The 25,755-nt window shown below is 35.4% G+C and overlaps 1 protein-coding gene across 3 annotated transcripts in view; it reads left to right on the forward strand.

Annotated features, from left to right (window-relative positions):
* Frmd6 (FERM domain containing 6) overlaps positions 1-25,755 on the forward strand; it is an 82,110-nt gene that overhangs the window by 33,513 nt on the left and 22,842 nt on the right. For 2 of the 3 annotated variants that reach the window (XM_027929784.2, XM_071607907.1), the window contains exons 2-6: positions 5,078-5,322; positions 14,640-14,730; positions 20,374-20,477; positions 21,465-21,541; positions 23,606-23,792. In XM_027929784.2, the coding sequence (XP_027785585.2) occupies positions 5,224-5,322; positions 14,640-14,730; positions 20,374-20,477; positions 21,465-21,541; positions 23,606-23,792 (558 nt within the window). In that variant the 5' untranslated portion in view covers positions 5,078-5,223. The remainder of the gene's footprint in view (positions 1-5,077; positions 5,323-14,639; positions 14,731-20,373; positions 20,478-21,464; positions 21,542-23,605; positions 23,793-25,755) is intronic. The other variant, XM_027929785.2, reaches the window with a different exon arrangement.

A 25,755-nucleotide genomic window follows, 5' to 3' on the forward strand; every position in this document is an offset into this window, starting at 1 on the left:
CAAAAATAGTTCTGTGGTTCTCAAATGGCTCTTATGAGTAAATGAACCTTTCTTTTAAAATGGAAAAAAAAAATCCATATAACACAGAGCATACAGGCAAATTGAAAATGAGGTATCAGTTTTTTCCAGGTAACTTTTTATATTTTCATGTATTAGTATCAAGATATAGAACCTTCTAGAAACAAGTTTCTAGTAATAATGGAAGTATGTTTCTGTGAGAAGTGTAGTAACACACTACACTAAAAAAAATTAAGTTTCAAGAAGGCTAAACTTCAAAGATATTCCAAAGTCAGAGGCCATGCACATATAAGAAGCTGACTTTTAAGGTTCGTATTTGAGTTTTTAGAATTCAATTATTGATTTTTAGTTAGAAAATATATATTTAGGAAGAGCTATATTATTACTTAAAAAAAAAAAAAAGAAACTCAGCTAGGTGGTTAAAAGAAGCCTGTAATGACTCTGGTGACTCTGGAAACTTAAAGAGCATTGGTTCCCAACTATGGGTAATTTAGCGTCTAGGACAAATTTTGGCAATGTCTACAGACATTGTGGGTTGTCAAAACTGGTAAGAGAAAGGCTGCTGGCATTTTGTGGGTATAAGCCAAAGATACTGCTGAGCATCCCATAGTGCACAGGACAGCCCCTCACCACAAAGAATATTTGACCCAAAATGACAGTAGTACTAAGGTCAAGAAAGCCTACTGTAGAATCTTTATTGGCCAAAGACATATGTAGTAAACCAGACAACCGCATTTAGTGAGGATATGTGCATTGGGGATTAAAACACACACACACACACACACACACACACACACTCACTCTCTCTCCCCCCCCCCTTCTTCCCTCCCTCCCTTTCTCCCTCTCTCCCTGTTGTAAGATACCTTGTATATGATGTGTAGTAAATATTAGCCATCATAAGTACTATTATTTCATCTATTTTGAACAATAAGTGAGCCTTAGCATTTACCTTTCTCACTGCCTGGAAAACTCTTTCTTGAAATTAACAAATGAATGGATGGATGGATAGAAGGAAGGAAATGATAACCCCCTCAATTCAGGTGTCTGTTCAGATATTGATCCATCAGAAATGCTTCCCGTGATTACCCTATGTGATGTAGCATCCATACCACTCTCATATCTCCATCATCTCTCTCACCTATCCTGGACTTACTTTTCTTCATAGCATATATTATCACTATGTATTGTCTGTATGAGAACAGGGTATTTATTTTGTTAAGTGCTGTGTGCTTAGAGCTTACAGCAGGTGTTTAATGCACATATTTTGTATTAATAAATAAGTAACCAAAAAAAGCTGAGGCATTTGGATATCATTTTTAGGATAGACTATCATACATTAGAGACAGTATACTATTTATTCCAAAATGATCTCACCCACAGTAATGTAGCACAATATTCACATACTTAATACTGTTATCCATTATAAATTCTCTTGAGGTAGACATGAGTGTACTCTTAGGTATCAAGGACAAAAAAGTTTTTTGGCAGTGATGTGTCCTTAGATGATTCTAACATAAGTGGTGGTGCAACATCTATTGCTTTTGTAGTCTTGCTTTTCAGCAAATAAACATTATATAAAATATATCACACAGATATGTTAGTGATTTTATACATGTGTGACAATTAAATTAGAAAATAGGGGTCTCTGCAATCCAATTTTCCAAACGAATTTTTTTGCTTTGTTTTTGTTAGGTATATTGACTCGATATGTCTTAACCAGGCTTACCTTATAATAATCTCTTATCAAATTATCATCTTTTCCCCCTTTTTTAGGGAGATAACCCTAGAATTGAAAATCCTCTTTTGCCTCTATTCAAAAGGAGACTATATTATATGGGTGGACATTCAAGGTGGAGAATTTCATATTTAGTGTATTTTGTTTTTAAATTAATTGTTAATGAAATGGAAGGGTAAGACTTGATCACTGTTAAGGCTGTTTTTTTGTTGCCTAGAAATTACATTAGGACAACATGGTTTGTCCATAAACACACAGTCATAAGATGTCAGATGTGAGAGATTTGCCTTGGAGTAGGAAGTGTGTCCTCCTGGCACTGAGTTGGGGCTCAGCTGAGGATGAAGTATAAGTAGCCATTGTCTGACAGGCTGCTGTGTACAATTCAAATTGATATAAATTTAGTCAGTTCTTTTCCCCGGGACTGCCCCATTTAAGATTAAATTTTTTACTGGTATATGTGGGAGAGATGGTGATTTTGCTGTTTCAGTGGAACCATTTAATCAGTTTTAATGCTGTCCTGGGTAAAATAAAACTTAATCCTTTCTCTTTTAGAGCTTTTTTCTACCTTCAAAGCAAAAAACAAACAAACAAACAAAAAACAAACAGCTGTAAAGTAGCACTGTCTCTTCTAAACTCTGCTTTTATTAAATTTGCTTCAATAATCTTCCAGTCTTCTTCTGTGCTACATACTTAAACCATAAAATAAAAGTTGTACCCAAATGAAACTTTCAAGTTATTTTAATGAAGCTCTTGAAATATTCCAAACTTCAGAAGATTTTTTTCTCAGTTTATCTTTTAAATCCTAGAAAGTAGGTCAGTAGGAAATACCCTGCTTTAATTGGTTTAATTAGAAATGGAAAATTATATGACTAACTCAATTTGAAGTATAGATTTAAATAAGAAGAATTATACTGGGGTTAATATCACTTAAAAGTTTGGCTTAAATAATAGGCATTTAATCATAGCTTATAATTTCTTTGTTTTTTTGAAAACATTTCATACAGTAAAGAAGAGGCCTAACTATTGAAATATACCAATGTACAGGGAATATTTTTTCCATGAAACATAATATTTGACAAAGAAATCATTTTAAAACTGCATTTCTCAAATGATATGCCTAAGAGTATCATTGTACAGGTCCTTAATAGGTATGCCTTGGGGATATTCCTGTACTCAAGTAAGTTTAAGAGATACTGAAGTAAATTAGAAGTTGCCTGCACGATTTCTCAGAGGCTTTAATATTTTCTGAATTTCTAGGAAAGGGCTAAATAGAATACAGTAGTAAACCAACTTGTTTGCCCTAGATCACCATTTTTTAGGAAAATGTTCTGAGTACACAAATTTGATCTTCTTTAGGGTTTTATACCTTTGAAATGTTAAGTATGTTACAGTGATGATGTGATATCATTCACATATGTTGCTTAATCCCATTTCTTTGTTTCCAAGATATTTTCCCAATGTATACCCTAAGATAATATATCTAACACTATGCTCTGTAGCTCTCATTAACTGAAGTGGTGGTTTTCAAACGTGGCTGCACATAAGAAATACCTGGCCTGGGACATTCTACGTCAGTAGCAATGTCACTGCGCTCGAGATTCTGCACCTATTACAAAGCTCCCAGGTGACTCTTATACAGTCAACACTGTACCCTGTCAACTGGTACTTTGGAACTATTGTATGAAAAGCATGCATTTTTCTAGATGAGGGATTAGATTTTGGAATCAGATAGATTGTGGTCCTAGAATACATGGCTGACCATCCATTCTGGAGAAAACCGTAGCACTGACCTCCAGCGACCCAGTGAGGTGATATGATGGCACTGACCAATGTGGAACAGTTGCACAAATCCTTTAAGAAGAGTAGAATTTTGGGCTGGGGATGTGGCTCAAGCGGTAGCGTGCTCGCCTGGCATGTGCGGGGCTCTGGGTTTGATCCTCAGAACCACATAAAAATAAAATAAAGGTGTTGTGTCCACCGAAAACTAAAAATAAATATTAAAAAATTAAAAAAAAGAAGAGTAGAATTTCTAAGCAGACTTTTGGTCCCTTTCCTAATGAGGAAATGCAGCATATGATTACCATTTGTTTTTATTTACTTTTGACTAAATCTTTAATAGATGCCATTTTATTTATAACTTAAAAGAATGCTAAATTATATTTACTTCTTATGCTAATATATTCACTCCCCTCTTGCTGATAGCAGATAGATATTTAACTTTAAAGAGCAAATAGGCCAAGATTTGATCTCATTTATGTTTGATTTGTGTTTCTTTGAAAACACCTTCCTAGAAATTCTCTGTTGCATCCTATTTTAAAAAGTTGGCAAGGAATAATCCCATATATAGAGGACAACTAATCTTAACATATCTTTTTTGAATAATGTTCTATTAGCAATATTATATGTAAGCCTCATTAAAAGTAGGAAACATTTGCCACTTTTAAAATTGCTCTATAACGTGTTACCAATGCAATAAGACATGAAACAGAATTGAGAGGTGATTATTGAAAGTTGGAGACTAAATTTTCACTACTTGTAAATAAAATTTTATGCATAAAAATCATATAATTTTTTTTAAAAAATAAAAACAACCTTTTTTCAACTGATTAGAGATGGAGCGGCAACCAAAATACATAGTGGTTTAATATATACAGTCATATTATTTCTATGTATTAATTGATTGCTGAAATGAGAAAATTAAGTTTGAATTATCAAATTAGAGAATCATGAGAGAGCAGCATCATAAAAACTGAACCAACAAAGTTGTAAGAAGGGCCTAAAACCCATGGTAAATTGGTAAAGTGAACCCTGTACTTTACTCCTGATGGTCTAAAGATGTCTGATTTCCTTAGCAGAGTGAGCTAGTAAGGTGAAGGAAGTGGAAGCCAGTCTATGGTCTTTGAAGAGTGAATGTGATATAAGAGCCAAGACATTTATTTTGCTAGTAATGGAAGAGAGGTTTTGTTGTTGCTGCTATTTTTTGTCATTTGATTTCCCCATCCCTTAGTTATCTTCCTGTGAGACTAGGAATCCTCAAAGGAAAGATCTGTTTCCAAGAGCATTATAGTGCATATTACTGCCTTGCATGTGTGAAGCGCTTGTTGGCTTTGAATTTAATAGATGACTGTAAATGAAAGTTTGAAAACTGCTAGTGGGCAAAATATAGAGGACATTTTGGTGACTTCTCATGTATTGAACGAGGCCCCCTGCCTGAGACATGCTGTTCCTGTACCCACATAGTATTTGTGCTCTGCTCACCTCCCTGTCTCTGTCTTCATCAACTCAATACCTTATTCACCGGCCTCCCTTTGGGCTTTTTTACAGCTATGAAACCTACGTAGTCAAACAGCATGATGCTTCTCCTGTCAGCTGTGTGATGAGGAGGAGAGTTTGGCTTTGGAGCGCTGGGAACCTGAGCGATTGCTGAGGACTCAGAGCTCAGCCCTGACCACTAGAGAGCTCACAACACAATGAACAAATTGAATTTCCATAACAACAGAGTCATGCAAGACCGCAGGAGTGTGTGTATTTTCCTTCCTGATGATGAATCTCTAAACATCATCATAAATGTGAGTAGATCCATTTTAAGCAGTGTTTAAATATTGTGTTCCTACCACATTCATGTTATGACTTGGTTCAAGGTGTAATCAATGTAGAATGAGACCAGTAGTAATATGGCAGAACTGGGGTTTTAAATAATCTACACAGGAACAATCTTACATTATGACTTATGTGCAGATGTCTTCAAATTAGAGAATTTTCATAACTCTATTCAAAAACAAACACCATTTTAAAACTTTTATTGAAATATAATTTTTCTTGAAATATATAAAGTCTAACCAATTTTAAGGACTAGGTGTATGGGCTGTGCCTTTGGGCACTAAGTAATCGCTTATGACTTTGAGAGTTTGTGAGTTTGTCAGTCAGAGTCAACTTGTTTAGTTAACCTGGATTGAGGAATATAATACCATTTTTTTAACTCTAAAATCTGAGTTATAATTTACATACTGCAAAGTATAGAAATCTTAGTGTGCAGCTAAATGAATTTTTACTAGTGTATATAACCTTGTGACCACAACTCAGCTTGAGATATAAATTTTCAGCACCCTAGAAAGATCTTTTATGACCCTTCTAGTCAATAGCCTCTTTCTAAAGGGTAATAACTATTGCAGTCTCTATCACCAGAGAGTAGTTTTGCTTATTTCAACCTTCATGAAGTTAAAATTATGTGATATGTTCTCTATCTGGCTGCTTTCACTGAACATTTGACCTGTGAAATTCATCCATGCCATTTCATGTGATAGTAATTCCTTTTCATTGTTGTATAATATTCCATAGTATGAGCAGACCCAATTTATTTATCCATCTACTGGTGATGGTTGTGGAGTTATTTTACGTTTTAGACTATTACAAATAAAACTTCTGTTAACATTTGATGAGTATGCACATACATACACATTTACTGGTTTATACCCAAGTGGATATGTGAATCATAGAGTTTATCAACATATGTGACCTTGATAGAGACTGTCAAACAGTCTTATGGTCAGTAGCATACCTAGCATTTTTCAGTCCCTCTCCCTATTATCCACTTTCATATCCTTTCATTTTCTTAATTGCATTCTGATGGAATTAAGGGGAAAAAATAGCCTTAATACAATGCCTTGAATTAGATTTTTCCATTTATACTACTTTATTTTTAACCCAATTGCTGTATAAAGGAATATTTCTAAATGTTATACTGAATATATATGGCATTTAAATAGCATCAATAAAAGGTTTAGATAGGAAAAGTTCTGCTTTATAGGCACATTTCTGGATTAGAATTTATCCTAAAAAAACAACAGTTTCTATATTTATTCATGTAACCTCATTTCTGCTCATAGGAATTGTCTGAGCATTAAACCTGCCTATTGGATTTTTATCATCTGTTAGGCAGAGTTTTTAGTGATGAACTGCATTCCTGCTCAGGATACTTAAGGTTATTTTGGATATACAAAGTGTTAGGCTATTATTTTTGTAGCATTTGGTTTTTAAAATTTAGTGAAAATTGGCAACATTTCAGTTTAGGTACTGGCAAAATAAATTCAAAATCTATTATACATGTGAATATGCTGTTTGAGTTCTTTTATACAGTTACATGAAATATGTTCTTTAGATTTTTAAAATATACATATTCTAGGACATGCAACATAAGTACTTACTAAACTTCTCTCACTTCCATGTCTGTCTTCTTATTCAATGGGATATATGTATGTGTGCTCATGTGTGTAAATCCACATACAGGATGTGGACTAAAGCTAACTAAAAATCCCATCAGGGGGTTAATTAACTGATTGGGTTAAGACTCTCATACTAACCGCAGTTAGGTGGAGAAGACCAATCTGACTTAGTGAGGAATACTAAGAGGAAAGTTTAATTTCTTCTCAAATTAATTAGTACTAGAATCTCAGCTACAGGAGATAGTTTTGGAGAACACACTGGAAGATAGCCAATCCATATGTTCCTATAGATCTGTGGTTTTAAAACTTGAATATACATCAGAATTATTTGGGGAGCTTGCTAAATTTTTAAACTATATGTTCTACTAATTGAAAATGCTGATGTAGAAAATTTATAATGTCCTTAAATAGGGGCTGTGGATTCTCTGAAATCTTAAACAGACAGGCAAAGACTTGTATCCCAGTGTCACCTAGTTTCTTTCACTCTCCAGAATTCCATTTACTAGATTGTACTTGTAGCATTGTATCAGTGGCCTGACCCTTTTAACAGTATATTATGCACAATATATTAAGCACCAAGTAAATGGTTATTGTTAGTAATAATATCATCATCAACATCATTATTGGGAGAAATGTTATAAGATTATTCATATTTTAACTCTAGTTTACTAGATTTGTGAATTTTGTACAAGTTGCTTAAGCTTATGTTTTTGTTAGCTTTTTGCTATTGGACTAAAATTCCTGACAAGAACAATTTAGGGGAGGAAGAGGGCTCATGGTTTCAGAGGTCTCAGTCCATAGAAGGCCAACTCCATGCTTTGGAGCTCCAGGAGAGGCAGAACATCATGGCAGAAGAGTGTGGTGGAGGTGACTTACATGTCAATCAGGAAGCAGAGAGAGAGACTCCAATTCACAGATACAAATGTACACCCCAAAGGACCTACCTTTTCCAGCCACACCCTGTCAGCCTTCAGCTCCCACTCAGTTAATCCCATCAGGAGATTAAGTAACTGATTGAGTTAAGACTCTCATAGCCCAGCCATTTCACTTCTAAGCCTTCTTGCATTGTCCCACACATGGACTTTTGGGGGATATCTCACTTTCAAACTGTAACAGCTTACTGTCTTACACATTTCCAAATTCAACTTGTCCAGTACCGGGCACATAGTAGGTACTCAGTTTGCATTGCCTTCCTTTCTGCCTGCCCTTTACAAAGAATAATCGAAGAGCAGTCTAATAGTGAAAAGAAGTGGATATGTTAAAACATCCAGACCTGAATTTAAAGCCCATATATGAATAACTTAGAAAGTAAATTGAGCCTCCTTCAGCCTTAACATCTTTACCTGTAAAATATTAATAATATCTGTGCTGTAGTGTAACTGTTAAGAATTTGGGGTTAACACATAGCATTGTTGCTGGTGCATAGAAAGCAGCTGCTATTGATATAGGTTGAGTATCCCTAATTCAAAAGTCCAAAATCTGAACCAGTAGTCTATGCAAATTTTCCAAAATCTTAAAAACTTTGAAATATGAAGCACTTCTAATCCCAAGTGCTTTGAATAAGGGTGACTCAGCCTGTATTTTAATCACTATGCAGAAGCAAATTTTATGCTTCCTTAATTCCCCCTGTTTACAAAATTAGTATAATAATCTCTCTAAGGTGGTCAAGACTGTGATCATGGACTGGGCGGCCATGTATCATAATTAAGGTGGGTTTTAGAATCACAAGGACCTGTGTTGAAATCCCCACTCCACAACTCACTTTGCAATTTTTGAGCATGTTTCTTAGAGAATGTTTGTTTGTTTTTTGCTGTCTTGTTTGATTTCCTCATTTATGAAATGGGGATAGTCTTATGCTCCTCACCAGGACATTGTAAGGATTTAAACATGTCACAAGCATAAAGTGCTTAGTGTAGTGCCTGGCACCATGGGATTGCTCAGTGAGTGCTTCATAGAGTAGCATTTTACTTGTTCCTGTCCTTGGAGCTGCTTGTTCCTTTCCTCAGGGTGTTGGGTAATTGAAAGGAAAACGAAGAGGCTGCACCCCTCCTGGGCTTATAAGGTCTCTCCCTCCAGGGGCATAAGACTCTTCTGCCTCACCCAAGCTCCCCTCTAGCACCTGGACCCACAGGAAAGGGTTAAGTAGCATAGAGCTTTGCCACTGCTAGAAAAATATTTCAACTCTACCAAGTGACCTTTTTTTTTTTTTTTTCTTTCTACAAAGAATTATGTTTGGATTTAGAAAATAGCACTTTATAGTTTGGATATAACAAATTAAGTAGCAAAAATAATTTCATCAAGAGTCTTGTGTTTTATTTCATCATTTGTAAATTTTTTTTAAACAGAAAGATTTTTTTTCTTTGACAAGTATGGTTTATAGAATGTTGCCCTTCTGCATGTGGAGTAAATTTCAATCATTTTGAATTTTTTAGGAACTATACTAGGGGCTATTTTTAATTATGTTAATCATCAAGGAGATATTAAGTATGGAAACAGAAAATTTTGGAAATAAAATCATGATAAATGTAAGAGCCATTAGTTTTTGTGATAGAAATTTTGGCTAAGAGCATATGTCTTTTATTCAGAGGTGCTTAACTACTGAGCCACATCCTGCCCCTTTTATTTTTTATTTTGAGTCAGGGTCTTGCTAAGTTGCCTAGGGCTCTCACTAAGTTGTTGAGGCTGGCTTTGAACTCTGAATCCTTCCGCCTCAACCTCCCACACCACAAGAGCATATGTCTTAACTAGGGCTAGAATGAACAACTTTTTCTAGAAAACATTTTAAACTTTCTTGTGCAACAGCAAACCATTGATATATTTAGAATCAAATTGGTGTTTTAACTTAAAAGTTCCATATAGAGTATTATTTTAGATAAAACTTTAACTCTTATTACCTCATACTGTGTAGCACTTTAAAAAGTTTTCATTTCTCTCTTTAGGGTTCTGTAGTTTTCACTGTATAAGTCTTTCACCTCTTTTGTTAGGTTGATTCCCAAGTATTTTATTTTTTTTGAAGATATTGTGAATGGAGTGGTTGTCCTCATTTCCATTTCAGAGGATTTGTCGCTGATATACAGGAATGCCTTTGATTTATGCGTGTTGATTTTATATCCTGCCACTTTGCTGAATTCATTTATTAGCTCTAATAGTTTCTTTGTAGAGCCTTTTGGGTCTGCTAGGTATAGAATCATATCATCTGCAAATAGTGATAATTTAAGTTCTTCTTTTCCTATTTTTATGCCTTTAATTTCTTTCTTCTGTCTAATTGCTCTGGCCAGTGTTTCGAGAACTATGTTGAACAGAAGTGGAAAGAGAGGGCATCCCTGTCTTGTTCCAGATTTTAGAGGGAATGCCTTCAGTTTTTTTCCATTCAGAATGATGCTAGCCTGAGGCTTAGCATAGATTGCTTTTACAATATTGAGGTATGTTCCTGTTATCCCTAGTTTTTCTAGAGTTTTGAACATAAAGGGATGCTGTACTTTGTCGAATGCTTTTTCCGCATCTATCGAGATGATCATATGGTTCTTATTTTTAAGTCTATTGATGTGGTGAATAACATTTATTGATTTCCGTATATTGAACCAGCCTTGCATCCCAGGGATCAACAAATGGGCCAAGGACCTGAACAGACACTTCTCAGAGGAGGACATACAGTCAATCAACAAGTACATGAAAAAATGCTCAACATCTCTAGCTGTCAGAGAAATGCAAATCAAAACCACCCTAAGATACCATCTCACTCCAGTAAGATTGGCAGCCATTAGGAAGTCAAACAACAACAAGTGCTGGCGAGGATGTGGGGAAAAGGGTACACTTGTACATTGCTGGTGGGACTGCAAATTGGTGAGGCCAATTTGGAAAGCAGTATGGAGATTTCTTGGAAAGCTGGGAATGGAGCCACCATTTGACCCAGCTATTCCCCTTCTCGGTCTATTCCCTAAAGACCTAAAAAGAGCATGCTACAGGGACACTGCTACATCGATGTTCATAGCAGCACAATTCACAATAGCAAGACTGTGGAACCAACCTAGATGCCCTTCAATAGACGAATGGATAAAAAAAAATGTGGCATTTATACACAATGGAGTATTACTCTGCATTAAAAAATGACAAAATCATAGAATTTGCAGGGAAATGGATGGCATTAGAGCAGATTATGCTAAGTGAAGCTAGCCAATCCCTAAAAAACAAATGCCAAATGTCTTCTTTGATATAAGGAGAGTAGGGACGAAGAGCATGAGAAGAAGATTAACATTTAACAGGAATGAGAGGTGGGAGGGAAAGGGAGATAGAAGGGAAATTGCTTGGAAATGGAAGGAGACCCTCAGGGTTATACAGTGGAGGGGGTAGAGAGAGAGGAGGGGAGGGGAGGGGAGAGGTGGGGAGGGGGGATGGTGGAGGATGGGAAAGGCAGCGGAGCACAACAGACACTAGTATGGCAATATGTAAATCAATGGATGTGTAACTGATGTGATTCTGCAATCTGTGTATGGGGTGAAGGTGGGCGTTCATAACCCACTTGAATCAAAGTGTGGAATATGATGTGTCAAGAAATTTGTAATGTTTTGAACAACCAACAATAAAAAATTAAAAAAAAAAAAGTTTTCATTGTTTCTGAAGATTAAATAAGTTGAAAATTTCACAATCAGCTTAGTTATGGCTTGAAAGACTCATACTATGTGAATACAGAAAACTCAAGCTTGTTTTCACAGCAGGTAAGACTTCATAGCCACATCCTTATTTAATTATAATTTTTAAATAAAAACACTATACTTATTGATGGTTGTTAAAGAGCTTTATCAGTAGGCTACAAATATCTGATTTAAACTGGTGGGACAATAATAATTATAAGGGATAATGGAGACATGTGCAGTATTGTTTGGTCAATAGTCACACAAAGTTATAACATAGTTTATTTTATGTACACTTAGTTCAGGGTTTGGAAGTTTAACTGTTTGCTACATTTTGTCCAGACTACTTTATGTCCAGTTAGGTCAAACTGAGGATTAAGTACATCAAACTAAGTATTAAAGGTACTCTAGAATAATAAGTTCTCAAATTTGTAGTATTTAGTTCAACTTAAGAATTGTATATGACATTTGATATGTTCTCTTTTTATCATTGTTTATTTAAGCCTATTTATAAAGTGGAATTATGATAACATGGAATTCAAAATCCTGAGTGTTTTCAGTGAACATTGGAGATAATGTAGTCCCTGTAGGACACACATGAAGCTCTCTTATGGTTGAATCAAGCTAGTTGTATACAAGGGGATGATAGTGGTTTCCCATTGGTAGATGTGATCTCCAGGTGTAATTATGGGTTTACATTGATATATTTTTTCCTAAATTTCTAAATAGTACATTTATAAAATAGTTTTCTCAGTAAATTAGGAAGAAGTCTGTGGTCATGGAACACAACAAAGGTATAGAGGAGCCTGCGCAAATCAGATTTCTGGCTTTCATTCATCAAACATTAATTTGAGTGCCTACTACATATCCTGAATATTAAATAAGACACTGTCCTTGTTTCATTGAGTTCCTGATGCTGCTTAAACAACTGAACATGTGCTACTCTGGCCTTAGGTGACTCTTCTTTCCAATGGGTAAAATGCTTTAGGTTGGTCGCCATGTAATAATGAATGTGCAAAAGAGCAATAAGTCCATCTTTCTCACTGTAATTAGAATCATCATTAGATAGTGTTGAATTGTTTGTGTTTCAGTTTTCTAGGCATATTTTTATCAAGATATTGAGTCATTAAATTCAGAGTTAACTAATTTAAAACTTATAATTTAAACTAATTGGCATCATTATCACTGAAGAAATGATTAGAAAATTAATGCCTATGAGAGGGGATATGCTACATGTAATACATGTAGCTATATGCTACATGTAATATATGTAGCTATAATTATAAACTATCATGTTGCACATATTTGTGTATTATTTATTCATTCATTTATTTTAATACACAAGTGATTTGTGAATTCTGCCTTTGATACTACTAGCTACATGACTTTAAGCTGAGATTTCTACTTCTATAAAATGAAGAGATTGAGCTCGATAGTCTTCTAAAGTTGATCCCAACTGTAATAAACTTTGGTAATTCGAATTCTGCAGATTCAGCAGAATTAATGCCCTCTCCCAACACTTCATTAACATTTGAGAAAGATCAAAACTATGTCTTAAATTTAGAATAGCTTACCCACAGAGTTCCAGATTAACATGATTTTAAAATGGAATTATACTAGACTCAGAAAAGGACAAAGATATTAGATAATAACAGTGATTGGCTGAAATAAATATAAGCTAGGCAGTCACTCATTGTTCAGTATATAAATAATTTGCTTACAGTATTAAGAAGACTTTTCTTTAAAAGATACTTGCCCTGAACAGGCATTTATCAAAAGAAGATACACAAATCATCAGTAGATGAATGAAAAAAATGCTTAGCATTACTGAGCATCAAGGAATGTCAATTAAAGCTACAATGAGATATCACCTCACACCTGTTAAAATGGTGCTTATCAAAAAGAGTGAAATTAATGAGTGTCAACTCATTAGGGAATGCTTGTAGTCTATTTCCATTGTGGAAAACAGTACGAAGCTCTTCAAAAAATTAAATATAGAACTACCATATGGTCCAGCAATCCCACTTTTGGATATATATACAAAGGAAATGAAATCAGTAAGTCGAAGAAACATCTGTATTCTCATGTTCATTCATTGCAGCACTTTTCATAATAGGTAAGATATAGGATCAACCACAATATCCATCAGTGGTTGAATGCATAAAGAAAGTCATACACACACACACATCACACAATGGAATACTGTTCAGCCATAAAAAGAAAGAAATTCTGTCATTCATAAGAACATTTATGAACCCAGAGAATATTATTATGTTGAGTAAAATAAGGCAGGCTCTACAGAAAGATAAGTACTGCATAGTATTATTTATATGTGAGAACTAAGAAGTCTAACTCATAGAAGCTGAGAGAGAATAGTGGTTATTAGAGTAGGGATGAGTGGGGATTGGAGAGATATTAGTCAGAGGATACAAAATTTCAGTTATACAGGAAGAATGAATTCAAAAGATCTATTATATAACATGGTGACTATTGTAAATGATAATGTATTATATACTCAAAAATGTGTAGATTTTAAATGTTCTCACCACAAAAAATCCATATATTATTTCAGTATATCTATTCAATAATGTATACACATATCAAAACAACATATTGCATCCTGTAAATTTAAATGATGCCTTATTTTTTCAAAAAGAAAGAAAAGATGCTTTTCAAATGAGTACTTTTTTTAGTAATCAGGTAGGCTGTCCTAGGCATCTTTTTTCATACCCATTTTCATACACTGATCTGGGAGCCTTGCCCACTCATGATGAGATTTATGAGTCTTGTGCAATATTGTATTGATACTTAATTTTCGTGTTGTAAAAATGGATATTGTGATAATCAAGGAAACACAGCCATAGATTAAAGTGATTTCCACAAATTAACAGTTGTTTTGCTAATTGGACTAAGGACTGTGTCACTTAGTCCTATCAAGGTATTTATTTATAGGACATTAAATTGCCTGATTGTGGTTCACTGTGTGTACCTAGTTTAATTGTTATTTCAAGTTGTGCTTTTTTTCCTTTATAGGTTAAAATTCTGTGTCACCAGTTGCTGGTCCAGGTGTGTGACCTTCTCAGGCTAAAAGATTGTCACCTATTTGGACTCAGTGTTATACAAAGTAAGTCCTTTTTTTATTATTTTTATTTGTTCTACTTAGTTGTACATGACCGCAGAATGCACTTCAGTTCATCATAAATCTTTTTTATTAATATTTATGTTTTAGTTGGTCACAATATCTTTATTTTATTTATTTATATTTATGTGGCGCTGAGGATTGAACCCAGGGCCTCAAATGTGCTAGGTGAGCTCTCTACCACTGAGCCACAATCCCAGCCCCAGTTCATCAAGAATCTTAATCCTATCCCTGATAGATTTAGCCAAAGATCCCTAAACTAATGTGTAACTTAAATCAGGCATATAATTATAAAATTGTGATTATCAGAATGTTTATAAACTTATCTTCACTCTTAGTCTAATATTTATTTATTTATTTAGTTAGTTAGTTAGTTAGGTTCTGGGGGTTGAAACCTAGGGCCAGGCCCTTGTGCATGCAAGGCAGGCACTCTACCAACTGAGCTATATCTCCAGCCCTCATATTTATTTTTTAACCTCAACTACTATGTATTTTTTTATAATCCAGATTTTATGCATTTATTTTCTTATGTTTTAAAATTAAATATTTTTAGACTTTTTTTTTTTTCTGTGTACTGGAGATTGAACCCAGGGCACTTTACCACTGAGCTACATCCCCATCCCTTTTTATTTTTTATTTTGGGGAAAGGTTTGCTAAGTTGCTGAGGCAGGCTTCTGATTTGCAGTCTTCCTGTCTCAGCCTTGTGAATCACTGGGATTTTAGGCATGTGCAACCACATTTGGTTTACCAACTTATGTTTTAATGAACTAAGCTTCATCTTTATTTCCCTGAATTGTGGGAATAATTAGAGCTAGGAGAAAAGTATCCTAGATATTTTTGTAATCCATTTTATAATATTTGAGATTACAAAAATATTTCAATATATATAACAGTGATCTATTAATTGCATCTTATTTTCTGTCCTTCCCTCCCCACACATTTTTCCTAGTCAGACTATATGACTTGAAAACGTAGGGTTGTTATTGTCCATATATTTTATGTGAGAAAAATTCAAATGAAGAATTCCATACAAGCTTTCCTCTCCCATAATATCTTAGAGTTAAATTCTCAGGACTTATCCACAGCCATTGTTTTTATAAGTTTTCTTCTTTCAAATCATATTTTGAATTTTCTGTGATTTAGTCTTCTACATACTCAAAAACCTTTCATATCTTTGCTCATTTTGACAAGAAGACTTTTTTTCATGAAATTTATTTATATTTTATACTTGGGCATGGGTGTTGATTATTTTCTAATAGTAGGATTAGTATAAATTTTAAAGCTTAATATAGAACATGAAGAGAGAGCCTACAGAATGGAAGAAAAATTTTGTCACCTGCACCTCAGAGCATTAATCTCCAGGACATACAAAGAACTCAAAAAATTTAACACCAAAAAACCCCCCAAATAACCCAATCAATAAATGGGCAAAGGAACTGAACAGATACTTCACAGAAGAAATACAATCACTCAATAAATATATGAAAAATGTTTTACATCACTAGCAATTAGAGAAATGCAAATTAAAACTACACTGAGATTTCATCTCACTTCAATCAGAATGGCAATTATCAAGAATACAAGCAATAATAAATGTTAGCAAGGATGTGGGGGAAAAGGTCCACTCATACATTGCTGATAGGACTACAAATTGGTGCAGCTACTCTGGAAAGCAATATAGAGATTCTTCAGAAAATTTGGAATGGGACCACCATTTGACCCAGTTGTCGCTCTCCTTGGCATATACCTAAAAGACTCAAAATCAGTGTACTACAGTGATGCAGCTACATTGTCATCTATAGCAGCTCAGTTGCTAAGCTATGCAACCAACTTAGGTGCCCTTCAACAGATAAATGGGTAAAAAAAATGTACATATACACAATGGAATGTTACTCAGCCATAAAGAATGAAATTATGGCATTGGCTAAATGGATGGAATTGGAGACTATCATGCTAAATGAAATAAGCCAGTCCCAACAAACCAAAGGCCAGTGTTCTCTCTAATACGTAAATGCTGACTCACAATAGGCACAGGGGAAGAATTAGTTGGAAGCTCACTGGATTGGGGCGGGGGAGGGCTGGGGAGGGTAGTGGGGGGAAGAGAGGGGGAGGGGTATGGGAGAGACAGTAGAATTAATTGGACATAATATTCCTATGTTCATATATAAATACACCACCAGTATAACTCCACATCATGTACAGCCACAAAATGGGAAGTTATACTCCATGTGTATATGACATGTCAAAATACATTCTACTGTCATGTGTAACTCAAAAGAATAAATAATTTTTTTAAAAAAAGTTGTCTCTCTCTCTCTCTCTACACACACACACACACACACACACACACACACACACACACTCTTATATTGGTGTGAGGAATTTAATCCAGGGCTGCTTAATCATTGAGCCACATCTCCAGACCTTCTGTTTTGAGGCAGGATCTCGCTAAGTTGCTGAAGTTGGCCTTAAACTTGTGATACTCCTGCCTCAGCTTCCTAAGTCACTGAGATTACTTGAGTGTGGCACCACACCCGGCATCAGTACATTTAAGTGTTTATATTTGCCAAGTTGGAAAGTACATCATGATCAAGTGATAAACTAGGCCCTTTCTCTTCCAAAATGTGAACTGTGTTTAGTTGACTTTTTAGGAGATGCTAACCATGGTTCAGGGATCACATCAGGGCCCTGTGAATCAGCCATTTGCTCTTCCATTTCTGCCTGTGGTGGTCAGAGCAGTGAAAACACAAACACTAAGCTGTGTCCTTGTGTTAGTATATACCTGTGTTGTCTTTCAAGGAAGAGTCTTAAGATGCCCTATAGAGTCTAAGAATTTTTAATGTTATATACTCAAAAGTTAATTCTTCTCACTGAACTACAGCTACAGAATCTAAATACCATTCCATATGTTGATATATGTTGTTCAGCAAGTCAGTCCAAGAAAGCCAGTTTACAGCTCCCTTCGGTTTCAAAATAAGCATTTTAAAGATGTCCTCTTTAAAGGTGAAGAAACAGTGGAATGGGTATCTGATTGCCCGGTTCTAATTCTAGTTTTGCCACTAACTAGCTGTGCAACTTTGGACATACCATTTGACTCCTATCATTGTCAGTTTTTCACATGTCAAATAGAACTTACTGCCCGACCAATTTTGCAGGATTGGTGTGTTCTTGAGAATTTTTTTTAATAAGCCTCATTTTGTAGAGTACTTTTAGGTTCACAGCAAAGTGAAGCAGGAAGTATAGAGAGTTCCCATATATGCCTTGAACCCCCGCCCCTGACACACACAGAGCTTCCCCCACTGTCAACATCCTGCACCAGAATGACACATATTACAATCAATGAACCTACATTGACACATTCTTAGCACCTGAAGTCCATAGTTAACATTTGGGTTCACCCCTGGTGTGTTATATTCTATGAGTTTGGATAAATGTATAAAAGCATGAAACTACCATTCAGTATACAGAATAGCTTTATTGCCCTAAATACTCTCACACATTCTTAGATTGGTATCTGAAGTTCTCCTTATAAGTCAAATAACAAAAGATATATTTTCTGTAGTACTTCAAACATTAACATGTTAAAATACAACTATTATTAACATTCTAGTGCCCTCTAAATACCAGGAATCTAAATACCATTCCAAGTATTGGACTTTTTGTTTTGAAATGATTTCAGATTTACAGAAGTAAGGCGTGAATACTACAAAGAGTTCCCATATCCCCTTCATTCAAATTCCTCAAAGGTCAACATTTTATCTCATCTGTTTCTTCCATTCATGCATGTCTTTCCTCTATTCCTACATACTACAAACAAGGACATTCTCTTCTGTAACTACAATATAAGTATCATAATTAGAAAAATTAACACTGGTTTGATACTAAATGGCCTTTAATTTTGTCTGTTGTCTTAGTAATAGTCATTATAGGCAAAGAGAATCTAGGACTGTCAAATTTTTCCACTCACAAATTTCTCCACATATTTTTTTTTACACTCATGAGTTCATATTAACACACATAATTCGAATCCATTTCCATGGGATTCGTTCCAGTCCTTTCTTTTTTCATTATTTGTAACCTCTTCCTCCAACAGTGAGAAACCCAGCCTACTCGTTCAGTCATTTACCAGTTTATTACAATGGATACAGATGAAGAGATGCATAGAGTGAAGTTGGGAGAAGGGGTACAGAGTTTCTATACCTTCTCTGGGAGCAAAATTCTCCAGGAACCTCCTTTCAGCTTTTCAGAAACTCTAGAATTCTTAAATTAAAAGCTCTGGTCAAACTGTAAGGGGGTGGAAATACAGTGGTAGGTTAAAAATATATATGTGCTCCCATGGTGAACAGTCTCAGTGCTGTTTATTATGTTGCTACTTCTTTCGGAAACTCACATCAAACGCAAATTAGATTTAATAGGAAGGCTGTCTGGTCTTGTCCACTTTGTGTTTGATCAGTATAAATGAGAGATGGGAGATAGTATTCCTAACCTGATAATTGGGTTTAAGTGGCATCCCTTTGTTGACTCTGGGACCACTACTTCATCCTTTTCATTCAAATTAGATGATATAATATTCCATTTATAGCCAGCGTAGCTTTACTCTTCCTATTCTCCTCTGACATTTTTCCAGTTGAACCTCACTATTCAGCCAGGAATCAGCAGTGTAATCAAGCTTGTTTGTTCTTGGAGCAAAGAGACCGCTTCCCTTCCAACATGAGTATTTTTATGCAGAACATTTCAAGAGGATGCCCCCAGTTAGTGACAGAGAAAAAGGAATTGGTTTGTAAAATAAATAAAACTTGGTACAAAACAAGAGTGCTTAAGACTTGTCTTGTGGGACATATTTCACTTTTAAAGATTATTTTTAGGAAAAATGGAGAATTTATAATCAGCTTTTTTTCACATATGTATTCATTTTTACATAGTTTTAGCAGTCTTATTTTCTATTCACCTTATAAACAAGAACCCCTTGAAGAAATATTTTGGCATTCATACTTGTTTTTATAAGATTCTTCTCTTTCCACAAAATGAGTCCCAAAGGCAATCAAGAAAACACAGTATGACAAGTTTATCATTTTGTTTTGATGCAGGAAATACAGAGAATTATTCTTAAAGACTATTCTTGACAAAATGGCTTCAGAATTCTCACTTGGAAATGGGCTGTCATTAATAATTTATAATTTCTTACATAGCAATTAAATGGTGTTTCTGCCCTTTTTCATTATTTTGCACCTACAGGAACAGTTTTCTGTGAGTTAAACAAAAGCATGTTTTTCCAAGACTAAGTGACACCCACAGTGTTGGAAATTATATGAAGTTATAATGACCCTAGAAACTAAGTAAAGCAGAAATTCAAAACCGGGTTGTTTTTTTTAATTAATCTTACATACTACAACTACATTTTATGAGTTTTTGTATTGTAGAAGTGAAATAATGTATAATCTCATTAATGCGTAGCCCATAGTACCTTTAATATTTTAGTATCTCGTTGAGTTTTCTTGGTAGTATATAAATTCAGACTACATTCACAAATCTCAAGGCTTCTTTTAAAAAGTTGTTTCTTTGAACATTATTCTCATTTAAATATCTCTTTTTTAACATCTTGTCTTTTTTATTTTTTTTACTGTGCAGATAATGAACATGTGTATATGGAGTTGTCACAAAAGCTTTATAAATACTGTCCAAAAGAATGGAAGAAGGAGGCCAGCAAGGTACGACAATACGAAGTCACTTGGGTGAGATTATATTTATGAGCAAAATTTTTTTGATTTTTTTTTAAACTTGTTTATTTGGCTGTTAAATATTATAAAAAATCATGAATAATAATTTATTCTATAGAGAATAGAAAAAGGGAATGAATTATACATTCTAAAATATCACATTAATCAAGTATGAATAACGTATAGTATAATGATAGTTCTGAATGTTGTTTAATGTTGGATAATAATGTTTTAGTAATCTTGTGATAATGCTTTGAAGTAAAAAGCATGGAAAAATTATATGCTTCTTTTCCATAGTTACGTTGTCAAAACTTGTTCTTAAATTTACTATTAACTATTTAATCTACTTTTACTATACTTGCATTTGATCTTTAGTTATCTTATCATACTGTTGCCTTTATTTAGTAAACATTCCATTTATACGCTAGAACATTCACAGGAAATTCATATTGAGTTTCCAGGATCACCCTAGTAAGTCAGGAATAAAATCACAGTGTCTAATCCCAGATGCTCCAATTTATAGTTAAGAATTCTTGGGATGAACTGGAGGGTTACTTCAAAGCCAGCTACAGACTAAAGAAGATGAATGTCTAAATAAACAAATAGCTTATTAGAATTTGGTATGTGGAATGTCAAGGGAATAAGAGAACATTTGTAATAAGGAGCAAATGGTCACCACAGGGGACAGAGCTGAGCCAGGAGCTGAATCTCAGCTAGAAATTTCTATGACATTTATTTTTATCTTCCCTTATGTTGTCATTGGCATTACTGTGAATGAGAATTAGATAAAGAGATAGTGTCCTGTTTTGCTTTGTAATTTCCTAGTTTTTCAGGGACCTGGTATTCCCGCAGAACCCACTTCAAGCCCCCACTCATTACTACTAAATAAAGCCCTTTAGTGTTTAAAAAGTGTCTTGCAAATAATGGTATTGTACTTGCTTTTGAAACCCATTTTTGAAGCAGCCAAAAATAGCTTGTTTTCTGTGTGTGTCTTTGTTTTAGGGTATTGACCAGTTTGGGCCTCCCATGATTATACACTTCCGTGTGCAGTACTATGTGGAAAATGGCAGATTGATCAGGTATGAGGACAAGGAGGAATTCTGAACCTTTGTTTTCTCATTGCACTTCTTCTAACGTACCAAATAAGTTACTTGTGTTTACTGTTTCTTTCCACCTGTTAGAATATAAAGTCTATAACAGTAGCAATTTTTTTCTTTTTCATCTTTTTACATCCTCATGTATCTTCAATCTATAAAACAAAGGTACAATCAGTAATAAATATTTATTGAATATTTAGTGATAGTAGTAGACTATGAATGAAAATGTTGACATCACTGGCTCACATATTTTTTACTCCACATTTTCACTAAAATACTAGCCAAGAAGAAGGAATTAACACTTCCATGGAGAGGTTGATTAAAGGATTATATTCTTTTCTAGGAGTGGGATGGGGTACGGCAGGGGCAAGAGCTTACTTGTAAAAGTGCCTACATCTTTGCCTGGTATTCCTTTTACACTTGAGGGTCTTGTTTCTATTCCTACCAATGCTTCAGAACTAAGATTAAGCCCAGTGGAGCTATCCTGTGGGACACTGAGGTGCAGTTTGATGAGGGCTGGTAATTGAGTCTTCCTTCTAGGGGTGGGTTTGTGAAGAGTACTATGCCCATGATGCAAATTCAGAATTCAGCCCTTTGAAAGCTCTGTTAATCTTTTGTATAGAAGGATTTGGTGCTTTAAAATTTTCAAAGGTGATTTTTCTCAGCTGATAGGAAACACAAGAAATGTGAACTCTGTGTTTTACTTTATTATTAAACTCTGAGAAGTTCCATGTAAAAGAGAAAAAAATACATTGCCTGGTGAATTATTTAGCAAATTAGTTCTTGATATTTTATGTTATTGCTAGGTGCAAGTTAAAGAGTAAAACACATCATCTCATGAGGAATATTTTTTAAAAGACTAAGAAACTTTACTCGTTATTCTTAGTTTATAGTTTTATTTTATTCAATTTACCTGATAAGGGTGCAATGCCTTGGAAAGAAGGAAAATATATTATTTAGCCACTAATTAACCCCATGGAGGTAACCTATACTTCTGCCTTTTCTCCCAGTCCAAACAATGTGTGGTCAGTATTATAAAAAGAAGTGCTCTGAAGAGTTCTATGTCCCAAGGGGAAAGAATTACATAAATGCTTTATTTTTAAGCTCCTCATATTTAAAAATTGCCTCAGTTAAAGTAAACCAGTATGTTTTTATTATCATCTACTAATGAGCTATATATCTTAGGTAAACAGTCAACCTAAAATGGTAAGGAGGCAGTTAGCTCATTAAAATACATACATATGCACACATTTTTTTTCTTGCATATGTACTTTGATTGCAAAGCATCTTATTTGCCCATGAACAATTTTTTTTTTTGAGCTTTGACCAGGTTTTCCATAATCCACCTTTAATGGAGACTGTATTTATTTCTGACCTCAGTGGACTGTCATGAGTGCACTAGTAGCTCTTCATTTTGTGGGCAGCATATGGTTGTCATGACCCTGTCTATGATATACAAAGTAATATCTACTTAATAAAAAAAATAACAGATTTAAGGGAAGCTTTTAGTTCACTCTCAGAGAATTACAAAAACAAAAAACACTTTAGTTAAGCAGATTTTTGTTTTCTAGAAGGGTATATAAACAAACATTTTTAAAAGGGCCTCTGATATTTGTAAGTGCTCAGCTAGGAAACAAAAAAGAACAGCAAAACATTAAATCCAGGATTACTCCTATATTTGTACTTATTTGTGTCATGTGTAAAGCATCATCGTGGTAACAAACTATTTTAAATACAGCAGATGCCATGGCTTCTAATAGGTCCATTCTGTGCATTCAGTGATATTTTTACCGTATTGGAGTAAATACCTCCACCCTTCTGTGATGGATCAAAAGCTGTGAGCCTTATCTTTGCTGTGGTAGTCTGACTTGGAGTCCTCCCCTCCCCTCACTCCCATGAGCAGCCCTCACCCCTTTTTCAGTGAAGTGGTGGGAGGAGAAGAAACAAAGGGCTCCTGTCACCAGATGGAGAGCAGGATTGGGTTCTGTTTACATGCCATTGCATTGTTCACCAAAATGTGATTTCTGTTTTCTTTTATTTTCCTAGTGACAGAGCAGCAAGATACTATTATTACTGGCACCTGAGAAAACAAGTCCTCCATTCTCAGTGTGTGCTCCGAGAGGAGGCCTACTTCCTGCTGGCAGCCTTTGCCCTGCAGGCTGATCTTGGGAACTTCAAAAGGAATAAGCACTGTGGAAAATACTTTGAGCCAGAGGCTTACTTTCCATCTTGGGTAGGCACTGTTTTCAAATTCTCATGAGTGTTTTCTTGAGTACTTTTCTAATTTGCTGTTTCTTATACTGTTTTAAGAGATGGGAACCACATGGCTATGGGGCCATTAAAACCACCCATGATGCCCCAACATACACTTAACCCTTGAGAGCATGATGCACATGTCTTGATGTGCTTCTCAGCATGTAGCTAATGGGGAGAGTCTATTCTCCACCACCAGTATGATGGAACTTGAATTTGCCATTCTCCTTCACCATGTACTGACTGTGTCTTATTCACTCTTAGTAGAGCAGTATTTTCCCCCATTGAGTAGGAAAACATTACTCCTTAAAAGATGAGATCATTCACAGTTTTCTTGGGCTGAGAAAACAAATCTAAATCAACTTCTCACTCTGACCTCCACGTCCTTTCCTCCTAGGATAGGAGCCACCCTTTACTTTAGAAAGAAAATTTAGGTTGTTCCAGTGTGAACTGTCACTCCCTTTCTGTATCCTAATTCATTTATCTTCCCATCCTTCCTACAGATCTTGCTCTTTTCTCTCTTCTGTGTCATCAGCCCCTCCTCAGACTCACACTCCTTTAGTCAGGACACTCAGAATGTGAGTGTTTGTCCATACAACCCAGAGAAAGAAGAGCCACCTCCGTTGCCTTCCTTCTCAGGAAGTTTCTTGAAAAAGCAGTGTGTAATATAAAGTTACATGGCATAATGGTTAGCACTGTGGCCTCTGAGAATGTAGTGTGTATTTAATTTTCTAGCTTCTTCCTTCCCAAGTGAACCCAGTGCCCCACACATGCTAGGCAAGCGCTCTACCACTGAGCCACAACCCCAACCCTTTAACCAGCTTTAACAACCTCCTATATGCAGGTAACTCCCAAATCTATTTCTTTCCCCTATGTCTGTGAAGTAGTTATTCATCCTTAAGTACCCAAACTCAAGATTTTCTGAATCAAATTCATCATCTTCCCACCTCACTTCTGTGTAATCCTATCTCTCTTTTTGTCAGGGGCACTGTCATCTGCCCATGTGCTCAGAAACTGGAGTCAGATGGAACTCTGTCTTATAACCATGCCTTCTCCCTGTCCTGTCCAGCCATCCTCCACAGCATCCTCTGATAAAACACTTCAATACCTGTGAGCCTGCTTAAGAAATAACATCCTTTTGTGTTCATGGTTTCCCTCCCTCTCATGGTCCCTACCATTTTCCAGACTCCAGTTCTCAGCAGCACTGTCACTTCCTTGCTTATTCCATAGCTTGAGATGATTTTGGAGCTTCCCTGTGGTGTGAAATCCAGAGCTCCTAAGTATGACCTAGAAACTCCCCAGGATGTGGTCTCTGCTGGCCTCTTTAGCTTTCTCGTGTTCTCCGCCCCCCCGCCCCCGCCCACTCTCTCTCTAGTTGTCCAGCACCTTGAACTTCTGTTCTAGCAATATTCTGCAATTGATATGTATTCACACTTACTGTGGTGTTTCACACTTCTGGGCCTTTCTTGTAGTTCTTTAACCAGTTGAGCCCACTCCCTTTTTTTTTCCCATATGTAATGGTTTTATTATTATTTTTATTTGTTTTAATTAGTTATACATGACAGTAGAATGCATTTATGAACTTTGATATATCATACATAGATGGGATATAATTTCTCATTTTTCTGAGTGTACATGTTGTAGATTCATACTGGTCACGCAGTCACATATATACATAAAGTAATAATGTCTGTTTCTTTCTACTATCTTTCCTATCCCAAATTCCCTCCCCTTTTAAGTCTGCTAACTCCTTTGGGTCCTCCAAGACTCAGTTCTGGTGTGGCTTCCTCTGGGCAGTCCAACTAGGCCCTATTCTGGCTGAAGAAGACCTTGAACATAAGTGTTATCCATCTATTTTCAAATGATCTGTTCATCTCTTCTCCCCAGTAAATTCAGCGTTTCTTAGTATATTCCAAGGACCAGACATAAACAGAACCTTTATT

This window comes from Marmota flaviventris, chromosome 2, assembly GCF_047511675.1.
Source record: "Marmota flaviventris isolate mMarFla1 chromosome 2, mMarFla1.hap1, whole genome shotgun sequence".
In the NCBI taxonomy this organism is placed as follows: Eukaryota; Metazoa; Chordata; class Mammalia; order Rodentia; family Sciuridae; genus Marmota; species Marmota flaviventris.